This window comes from Pygoscelis adeliae, unplaced genomic scaffold (assembly GCF_000699105.1).
Source record: "Pygoscelis adeliae isolate BGI_AS28 unplaced genomic scaffold, ASM69910v1 Scaffold167, whole genome shotgun sequence".
In the NCBI taxonomy this organism is placed as follows: Eukaryota; Metazoa; Chordata; class Aves; order Sphenisciformes; family Spheniscidae; genus Pygoscelis; species Pygoscelis adeliae.
The window spans coordinates 8,398,499-8,409,679 of record NW_008825428.1 but is presented as its reverse complement, the minus strand read 5'-3'; the positions used below and the strand labels follow the sequence as shown (position 1 = coordinate 8,409,679).

The following is an 11,181-nucleotide window of genomic DNA, read 5'->3' as shown; positions in this document are numbered from 1 at the left end:
TCCTGCCATCCCCTCCAAAGAAACCACAAAAATATGTACAGTTACCTTTATCTAGGGATTATTCTTTCCACAGTTGAAAACAGACATTCAAACCAGACATTTCTGCAGTACATTTCACAGAATTACTCTGACATGTTTGCAGGGAATCTTTTAACTTATTTATTCCAGACCTAAAATTCTGTTTAATTTGGTTGTCAATGCAAAGCCTTTTCCATTGTTTCAGCTCTTTTTTTTCCTCTTCATCTTTCATCCTTTTCTGGTTTTCTTCAATGATTTTTTCTGCTTTTGAATTCTACTGATAAATCAAATCACATATAAAATATTTGTGAAATTCTAGTTAACAAATGCTAAATGTCTTCCATAAGTTCCATGTTCATTGCTTTACAAATTTGATTTACATTTTGCATTTTCTCTCATAAAAAGTATTTTCAAAATAAAATCATAGTCAGCACATATACCACCAGTAGTAACCTAGTCGTAATGAAACATACCCACATACAGTGAAGAAAACATGTCCAAGGACAAAGCAATATTAAGGCTTTGAGAAGCCTTTAATCTTTGTTCTGAGTAAAGGACGCATATGTACTTTATCATAACATACGAGTTGGTTAATAAACAAACACAGAAAACAGCAGTGATATTCAACTGACTACCTCAGGTATTCAGACTAAACAAAACCTTCTTTTCTATTGTATTATTCAAACTTTTTGAAACAGATTTATTTATTACTACTATCCTAAATTACTATTAGCTACTATCCAAATTATAATAAACAACCTTTGTAAAAGAATAATATTCACCACTCATTTGCTAATTAAACTGTCTAATAATAATACCTAGAACATTGATTCCCTCATATGCCTTTGCCATTCCTCTGCCCTGTCCCACTTTCTGTGTATTAGCCAAGAAACAAAATAATTGTTGTACACACATAAGTAGTGTGAATGACCCTGCTTTTAGGCCTCTGTTCCCCATAAGAAATGCTCAGAAAAGATGTGAGGACTGCAAGCTCAATAAAGGATCAGTACTGATCCTTTATTATCACTATGCATCACTAAACAAACGGCAGATTGAAGAGATTTATCATGAAGTCTTGCTAACATTTTGAACAGTATTTTTGAGGAAACGTGTGTCTGTGTATTAAATAACAATCACTCAGATGCCAGTGTACTAGGTAGAACCTAAGAACCAAAGTAAACTTATACACATACATCATATGATGAAACACTAGTCCATTCAACATACATCTGTACAATTCTAAAAGTGAAATTTTAGAAAGTCTTAGTAAACTATCATAAGGATTATGGAGTCATATTCAAGTACCCCTTTATTCCATGATGCAACATACAAGAATAACATTAAGGCTGCAAAGCCAAACGTTCAGAAATCAGATAATGACACAATGAAGTCTGCCTGCAGAAAGAAAATGAAATCACATAAGAACTGAGGACAGGAATGGATAAACGAGGTTAATTTCCTTCAGTCTTGCTCTTTCACAAGTACTATGTGATGTAAACCATATGCAGCCTCTATGAGACCTTAGCAGTGAGGCAACAGCCTGTACAAATGTGCAGTCTGCTTTCAAAGCTGTTACATTTAGGAACTTGAAAGCCTTGTGCAAGGACTGAAGTCTATACATGACAGGCATCGTTCCTACTTGACTTACAACTGACTGAAAACTAAGGTATTCGGCTAAAAACATTTCCTAAGTCATAAACTGTTACCTATCCATGTAGAATGCTGGTGAAGTATCAGAACAATTATGTCTGCTCTAATAATACGGAAATACTTAGAATAAAAGCTCTGTAATAAACTTTAAAAAAAAAAAGAGTTTCCATTAAAGTACCTTCCTCAAACCATATGAAAGTTTGATAAACACAAAAGAGAATTAGCTTCTTACCCGGATTTCTGAAATCTTTTTGGTTAAACTAATTGACTGTCAATATCTGCTCTATTTCCTCTCTCCAAGAAAATGTATTTGAAAATTCTCTGCAGTCACTTTTATTTTTGCCTTGATCCTCAAAAGATAGTAATTTTTCTTCACAGCTTTTAGCTGTGAGATTGTCTTTATAATTTGCATTTTAAAAACAAACTGCAGATGCCACGACTGTCACCTTTCAGTTTATATATGCTTATTAGACAGAGGTTTTCTATCTCCACATATTACATCTTCTGGATATCTCTAAAAAAAAATACTCTTATAAGCTTCATTAGTTAAATAATTGTATAAATGAAGTCAATGGAACTTTGAAAGCAAACTATTGTTACATGTTTTGGTAAATCATATTTACTAATTTACTTCATCAGGGTTTGAAGTCAATAGACACCAACAACCCTAAGCACAGTCTCTGCCATCCCTTCTGTGCAACTCCCAAACCTGCAAACTCGCTCTCACTCACACCAATACAAGTGCCCAGGAAAATGAAGAGAGTCAAAATGGGCTATACAGGAAACCCTCTAGGCTTCACTGCTTGCTGGAATATTACACCATCCATTCAACTTGCAGAAGAAAGGTAAGAAGAGAGTTCTTGGTCAAACATACCTAGATGTCTGCAAAGGAGAGGTGGTAACTTTTATGGGCTTTTGAGGTAGTTGACTCTGTGACTAAATACTCAAAGACAGCATGTCCCAAGAGGAAGCTTTAAATTTCAATTCCTGAGACTTACTCATAAGATTGCTTTCAATTTAGGACTTAAAACGCATACTCCAGAATAATCCTATTAAAAATAGAGATAAGAATGCTGTAATGGCTTGTTTACATAGAAATTATATATCCTCTGATCACAAAACTGTGCAATATATTCTCATACAGTAAGTACAACTACCTCCAAGTAATAAAAGTTTGGTGTTAACTAATTCCTCAACATTGTGTATTTACATATTGTAGTTGTACATGTGTAGGTATTTTTTCAAAAATATATTAATCACAATGATTACCACAATTCCATATAAAAGATATCTAATTCCTTCTCTAAAACTCTTTGTATCAACACAAACTTTCTAACTCTCCAGCCTGTTTGGATTATTTTAGGATTTGAGGGTGGCAACAAAGTGAATTAAGCAGCTTGTTGTTTGGTTTGTTTTGTTTAGAGCACCACCCTCCCTCCCTCTTGTTATGTAAAGTACAATCTAGATTTATTGGTTCTGTTGGATCCTAATTTTGCACACCAGACCTGCCTCTATTTCTGTCTGTACCACCTGTGCAACAATACAGTTAATGCTATTGCAAGTTTTTCAATAACAAATTTATTACCTAAGTTCTGTGGGTTATAGCCAGGTTTTACCCTTGCCAAAATTTCAAAGCAAATAATATATGTATTAGATTGCTTATACGGTATCTTAGAATTTCAGAGCCTTTTGTGAAAGCATCACAAAAACCTCCCATCTTTCATCTGCGGGTTCTTTGGATCCAGTCAAGTTTTGATGGCAAAGCCAGAAATTGTATTCCAAACAGTCTGAAGGTGTTGTTTCTAGTAACCCACTTGGGTGAATCATTGTTTCAGTGGCTCCCTCAGCTGTCTCACTGACAGCTTTTAACTCTCATATGCATACTTGCATCATCATTAAAGGGTGGTTGTCTTGGCTCTTCAGGCCTGCTTCCTCCCAGGTCCACATTCTTCCTCTGACTGGTTGAATATTTTGCATGATTACCTGTAACATTTCACCTTTTAAAGAGAGTTCATTAGTTCCCTGATCAATCAGTGTGACTCCCTTTTCTAGATTAATACCACCACCTTCATATAAGGACCAGAAAATCGCTGTATAAAGTACCACTGAAACTCAAATGACATCTCATTTAAAAAGTATGAAATACATGAATTTAGAATTAACTATTCCTTCTTTGATAGGGAGTATCCAATACAAGGTGCACATCTGATGCTGTAGAATTTAAAGCATATAAAAACATACCTGCAGGTAACTGCATACTTTGCCTCTTTATCTTGGTTCTAACCAAGGTATCAAACAGGACAGGAAGGGAGGTGGAGGTGTGCATATCTTATCACGTATTTTTCATGTTTGATGGTGAGTAGAACCTATCATGCTATGTCTGGAATATATTTTTACACAGCTTTTCATCACTGCCTTCTAAATGTACTCAATTTGTCTCTGCAAATTTTATCTTTTTTCTCCCCCAGAAATGATCACTGTTCAGGAAAAGGAAAAAGCTTGATCCTGCCTAAATAGAGAGCATGTTTAACAGCTTGTCTTACTTATAAATCTTGGACCTCCATTTTTCCAGTCCATCAATGCCAAAGTATCAGGACTGTACCCCCACAATGTTTAGTCATTGGCTCTGACACTCTAGAGGGAGATGCACTTCTAAGTACAAAATCAATACTCTGTCAAAATTCTAACTCTTGCTTTGACAGAACCAGTGGATTCAATTTGGGGGTTCAAGCTCTATAAATTGATTCCAAAATGAAGAAATACAAGGATTCTCAGTGCTGCCACAGAAGTTTTCATTGCCACTGAAAGAGTCCTGCTTTCTCCCAAGTTCTGAGGCTTACTTTATGTCATTCCTAAAAGCACCTATTTTTAAAAATAATTTCTTTGCTACATGATTTATCTCTAAAAGTAAGTGATTAATTTACAATGGAATAATAGGTTTCTGTTTGAATGACATTGGCACTTTAAACGTAAAACATGTGTTTGTAAAGTGGAAGTATGTAGAACACTTCACCCTGGAAGAAAAAATATATAGTTTTAGTTTTAAGCCATTAAACATGTGCTATGGTAGAATACACCACTCCCAAATTGCAACCACAGGTGGTTGTATTTTCGACCGACATTATTTGGTGCTTTGTCTGACCTCTCTTCATTTCACATCAGAAAGAGAGAAAGGAAAAATTCTATTATATTTTTACATGATATAGCCTATCATAAAACAAAAAGTAAGTTGCCATTGCTAGTCCATATGCTATTCACCACGTCTGGAATATTTCTGCCACCACCTTTTTCAGCACCTGTCTGTTGGCCAATCAGAAAAAAGCAAAAGGCCTGAAGTCTCTCCAACTCCATGGAAACTCTTTCCAAAAATACTCCCAAGCTAAGTGTCTCCCTAATAGAAGCTAGTGACTGACAAATCTCTCAGCAGTTCGTTCTATATAGCCAGCTGTGGTTTAACTTTTTTTTAAATTTAGTCCTACTGAGGTTAACAGCGGAAGTAATCAGCTGTTCAGTGTTCCTCCTTCAGCATTCATTCCTCTTTCCAGAAGTATGGATGTCACATTCTTGCACATTTGTCTTTGTTTAGCACTATGACTTCTGGCAGCAATACACAGCTGTCTACCCTTATCTTGCACCAGACGTGTTTTTAGGTGGCAGGCTGAGCCTTCCTACAGACTGCGGGAATACATTTGGCGTAATCAAAAGACAGCTTGCAATAGCTGTTAAAAAGGTAAAGTAATGTAAAGCTGTATTATGATAAAAGGAAAAAGAGAAGTAAACATTTATTTTCCTAGAGATCAGCATTTCACAGTTTGTTGAAAGAGGCACATTCCTTTTTCAAAGTTAATCCCCTTGTAACGAAAGAGGCTTTAATCTGGTATTGAACTTCAGCGCTGTCTGTGCCCGCTCAGATCAAACACATTTCACATGCTAAGAAGGAATCTGAGTACATGCCTGGCTGTGAATATAAACATGTAAAATATGCACTATAGGCTTGCAGCTAAAATTAATCTAATGGAGATCATTTTCCTTATGAAGAGGAAAGTCTAACTGAGCTGCATTGACAAAGGCTTAGTACATACAACATAAAAAGATGCCATGTGATGCTATAAAGCATTTTCTCACTGCCCAGCTCTGAGAGTTCTATGATATGCATAAGTGCAAAGAGTTTTTATTAAAAAAACATCAGATTTGTTTGAAATATTTTTCACAGAGGTATACAGGTAACAGCTAATGTGAGTGGGACCGAAGCACATACTTAAAGCAGGAGTTCCATACTATGCAAGGCATAGAGGGATGGATAGCTTTTCAGATATGGTACAGGGAGTGGTAACAAGTGTAATTAATTTACAAAATGAAAGAAATGGTAAAGAGACATGAATATGACTAACATTTACAGAATACAGGACAAAATCAACTTAGAGAAGAGTAACAGTTGAGTTAAATGAAACTAGGCAAAATTACAGCTAAGGTCTTGAATGTAGACTCCTTAGAAGGAAACTCTTAATTTTAAGAACAAGACTAGTCTTAATTCTGCTTTGCCGTTGGGACACTTAAATTAACTACCTAACACTTACAGTTTGCTTTTCTTCTTTCAAACAGTGTATGAGGTATCAGTCTGTTTAAGTTAGGATGTTATTTTGTGACACAGATTTTCCACTGGAGTGTTTTAGTTATAATTTATTTCACTTCTTTCCTTAGAAAATTATGTAGGACTACACTGAGCTAATACATTAAAAAGGGTGTTTAGATTTCTTAAATTTATCATATAATCTGAAATCTTTACATGCTAGACTATCCAATCTCAATTATATGGCCATGTGCTACACTGCCAAATTTTATCCTTGCGAGATTGCATCAGTCCTGTCTTCTGTAACTTCCACTCCTTTCCCACATTTCTTAATTCAACAGGAAATGGATTTCTTGGTTTTCTGTGCTTTAGCAACAGTGTTATAGACTTGGCTTAAATTCTTATTTGTATACATTCCCAAATGCTAGAACCTGGAGCAGCCTTTCTACTTAAACCACAGAAGACTGTCAATTCCAGTTTGTTGACACCTCGTTTCTTGTCCTTTAATACCATTACATAATATACCTTAAATATTTTAATGGAATTGGGCAGTGAAAAGGCCTTCTCTAGGCCTTCTGCCCAGATGTGAGCCTAGCCTATATAGATTTTTAAGGACTTTATTACAAAAATATCAGTAGCTGTAAATCAGCAAGTTCTCTGTTCTGAGGAGGAATTTCAGTAAGAAATGTGTCAACAGTGCAGGGCCTAACATACATGCTCGCCCCTGGCCGAAAAGTTTGATGGCACACTGCACGGCAACACGTCCTGACAGCCCAGCTTGTCCTCTGGGCCTCCGGCGCGCCACGACACCCCCCCAGTCGCCACAGCCGGACGGGGCGGCGGGCTCCAGCGGTCGCTCCCCGCCCTCTCCCTGCGACGCCTTCCCCCTCACCCGGAGGGCTTGCCGAGCTCCCTTCCCCGCCTGAGGCAGCTGCTCTCGCCGGGTCCGCCCAGGACCGCTGCACCTGCAGCAGCACCGCCCCCCAGCCGGCGGCACCCGCCCGTCTCGCCGTTCCCGCCGCTGACCCCCCTCCCGCCCTTCTCCCTCAGCGCCGTCCCCTGCCCGCCCTTCTCCCTCAGCGCCGTCCCCTGCCCGCCCTTCTCCCTCAGCGCCGTCCCCTGCCCGCCCTTCTCCCTCAGCGCCGTCCCCTGCCCGCCCTTCTCCCTCAGCGCCGTCCCCTGCCCGCCCTTCTCCCTCAGCGCCGTCCCCTGCCCGCCCTTCTCCCTCAGCGCCGTCCCCTGCCCGCCCTTCTCCCTCAGCGCCGTCCCCTGCCCGCCCTTCTCCCTCAGCGCCGTCCCCTGCCCGCCCTTCTCCCTCAGCGCCGTCCCCTGCCCGCCCTTCTCCCTCAGCGCCGTCCCCTGCCCGCCCTTCTCCCTCAGCGCCGTCCCCTGCCCGCCCTTCTCCCTCAGCGCCGTCCCCTGCCCGCCCTTCTCCCTCAGCGCCGTCCCCTGCCCGCCCTTCTCCCTCAGCGCCGTCCCCTGCCCGCCCTTCTCCCTCAGCGCCGTCCCCTGCCCGCCCTTCTCCCTCAGCGCCGTCCCCTGCCCGCCCTTCTCCCTCAGCGCCGTCCCCTGCCCGCCCTTCTCCCTCAGCGCCGTCCCCTGCCCGCCCTTCTCCCTCAGCGCCGTCCCCTGCCCGCCCTTCTCCCTCAGCGCCGTCCCCTGCCCGCCCTTCTCCCTCAGCGCCGTCCCCTGCCCGCCCTTCTCCCTCAGCGCCGTCCCCTGCCCGCCCTTCTCCCTCAGCGCCGTCCCCTGCCCGCCCTTCTCCCTCAGCGCCGTCCCCTGCCCGCCCTTCTCCCTCAGCGCCGTCCCCTGCCCGCCCTTCTCCCTCAGCGCCGTCCCCTGCCCGCCCTTCTCCCTCAGCGCCGTCCCCTGCCCGCCCTTCTCCCTCAGCGCCGTCCCCTGCCCGCCCTTCTCCCTCAGCGCCTCGCGTTGGGCCACTAAGCGCGTACGCGGGCCTGTGAGAGGAAGGGCTTAAAAAGGCGAAAGGCAGGCTTAGAAACCAGTGTGTGTAACAGCGTCGTGAACCTCGCGGGAGTTTGATGAACGCCGGGGCCTGGCAAAAAGCAAAAAGGGCTGCCCGTCTCGCACGCTCAGACGGCTGGCTGACAGCACCGCCCAGCCCAGGCCACTGCCCACGCTCAGGTAACTTGGGCAGGGACATCTTTACCCCAGGCACAGTGTTTATTGGCAAGGATCGAATAGCTTCTACGTTTCTTCACCTTTGTGCTAAATCCTGTGAGGGCACGGTGTGCTTCACAGCCCCAGATACAAAAGTATATTAATCACAGTGCACTGTGCACAGGGGTGCAAATTCCTAACAAAACTCCTGTGAGATTTTAAGGGATGTTGAAGACACCAATAAAGTGCCAACTTGTCCATGAGTTCAGTTTTTACCTGTCTGGCTAGTGATAGATTAAAAAATATGGCATCTTGAGAGAGAATAGTATTACAAGTGTTCCAGTAGTCTTGAGATCAAGGAAGCTGAATTACAGGTTTCTCAGTCTGAGGTAGGTTGCCTCAGCAAGACCTTAGATACCATAGGTCTTGGACTGAGAAGCCTTCATCTCTCCCGCAGTTTAAGAGAAGAGTATTAGTTCTTTGTGGGTTGCTCATTAGCCTTCCTTTTCATTTTATGGTTTCCTTTCCTACTCACAGCTGCGGTAATTCCGGAAAGTTGTGATGTTTTTAAGTTTATTGAACTTGTTACTTGCAGCCCCTCAGTCACTTTGTTGATGAAGTATTCTGTAAAAGAAGGGTGTGAGTTATTATTACTGTTCTTTTAACATTTTAATTTTAACAACTGTTATATTTCTTCTAGACCAAGTACCGGTACCACTGCTAGCAAAACTGAAGGTGTATGAGCTTTTCCATTGCACTTCTACAGTTTCCTCCTAGGAAAATCCTCACAGAAACTCTTCCAGAAACTTGGAAAAATGGTGTTTGAGTACCATTGACACTGCTTGACTATTTCACTGTGTTTGACACTTTCATATATGTACGACAGGTAGGTACTTCCAATGCACTCTATAAAAAACACTGATTAGCTCTAGCTATGTAACAGATTTATTTGCAAATGTATTTATAAGCAAAATTAAACATGTTTGCATCCTGAGGGAAAACAAAGCTATGTATGGCATCAAACTACAGCAAGGCAGTCACTCAGTATGTTTAAGCACAGGCAACCAGATTATTTTTTTTTAAACTTTCAGAGGTGGAAAAAAATGCCTGTTAGTGACTCAAAATAACTGGAGGATTCTGTGGCAAAGGGGTTGGTAAAGGGGGTTGTATCTGTCTCTGCTGCTTAAAATAGAAGCAGCTCTTAAAGGTTCTTACTTGAAGTTTACAGACTGGTGTTTGGAAAGGAGATTGCCTATCTACTTCTGTTTTATCCTGTTGCTATTTAGAGTAAGATACAAAATACCAGGGACCATAACAGAGGTTTTCTGCTTTCTCAGGTAAGTACACAAATTATTAGGGTTAAGAGCCATGCTTGTTATTATATTTTGGTTTTAGCCCAATTAACAATGAAAATCTCTTACACCGTGTAACATCTTCATCAGATGGAATGGAAAGCTTGTACAACCAGGATAGCTTTACAGTTTGTGACATGAGGTTTTGAATGACTCAGCCTGACTAGTATTAGAAGCTATTATTAAGGTTTCAGGAGACCACTCTAGCTATGCTCCTTCAAATCTATCGGTAATGAAAAGTATGTTCATCAGTTGAATTTGCCACAATACTGAAATAGGAGTGGAGTGAGCATATCAAACATAATATCCTTTATCCTGTTTGTATGTTATTATTAATTTTTACATTTTACATGTAAATGCTAAATTATTACATCATTGCATATTATTGCCCATGTTTATCTTTCAAAATGTCTAATTGTTCCAAAGTTGTAGTCCCTCTGGCATTTGCTTATAGTGATTTACTGCTGTCTACCACCTACCACCTTTGTAAAGGAGCATACACATTATTTTTGCAATAAAAATGGAAGGTCTTGATAAAAAATTAAGTAAGTTTCCAAAACATTCAGCATAGGTCAAAGGATATAAGCATTCCCTAAATCTTAGTAGAATGACATTGGGAAAATTTGTTCATGGCTTAATACAGCTGTATAAAACCTTACCCTAATAAGTTTGCAGGTTATGACGAGTATTTCATTAACACTTGAAGGCACTAGGAATAAATTGAACACAGATCTTTCACTTTCTGGGCAAATGTTTCTATCATGCTGCACAAAAAGTAACAGGCATACCTGATTTACACAAATCACCAGTGCAACTGTATTCGTAAAAGCTCAGTTCCTTTAAAAATTATCTCTGCAGGTGTCTCCAGGCAGATATATTTTCTTCCCAGAAGTGACAGTTTAAAGATATGATTCCAAGAACCAGGATTTCATCCACCCCCTCCCTGTAGAAAATGCTGGAGATAGCCCAAGGCAGTTTGTTGCTGTTTATATGCAGGCTATTTTTGGCTCCCATTCCAAGGTGGCTAACTCTTACACATTTAGTGGACAGGGCCTGGATTCCATGCTGTGACTGCTTAAAAATTAGGCATACAGTGGTTAATTCTTATATGACAAGCTGCTTTTTTGTGTACAGTTTTTAGCCTGGAATTTTTAGAATGACAATTCTGTTCTTATTTGACACATTGAAATTACTGTAAAATGACATGAAATAAAATCCTTTTTATTAATTTCATTACAACACGGTAAGGATCCCAAGCCATAAGAATGGGGTTTGTATACATTGCGAAGTAAGTAAGTATTCTTAATCCAACAGTGAATCTGTTGAAGCTCTGATTAGGGGACAGTAATTGCCTGTATGAAGATGCAAAGAAAGATACTGTATTAACCACCGAAATAAAATGTGTGATACCAGCACTTGGTAACACGTAAAGATGGTCTGGGACCAATAGGGAGCTATGAGTCTCTTGCGCGC

At 40.8% G+C, this 11,181-nt stretch overlaps 1 protein-coding gene across 1 annotated transcript; it reads left to right on the top strand.

Moving 5' to 3' along the window:
- The first annotated feature begins 2,436 nt into the window (after positions 1–2,436).
- Positions 2,437–9,099, top strand: LOC103922580 (vegetative cell wall protein gp1-like). Its single transcript, XM_009330736.1, has 4 exons — positions 2,437–2,513; positions 5,142–5,215; positions 7,439–7,832; positions 9,057–9,099. The coding sequence occupies exons 1-4, from the start codon at positions 2,437–2,439 to the stop codon at positions 9,097–9,099; spliced, it is 588 nt and encodes a 195-aa protein (XP_009329011.1).
- Positions 9,100–11,181: the final 2,082 nt, after the last annotated feature.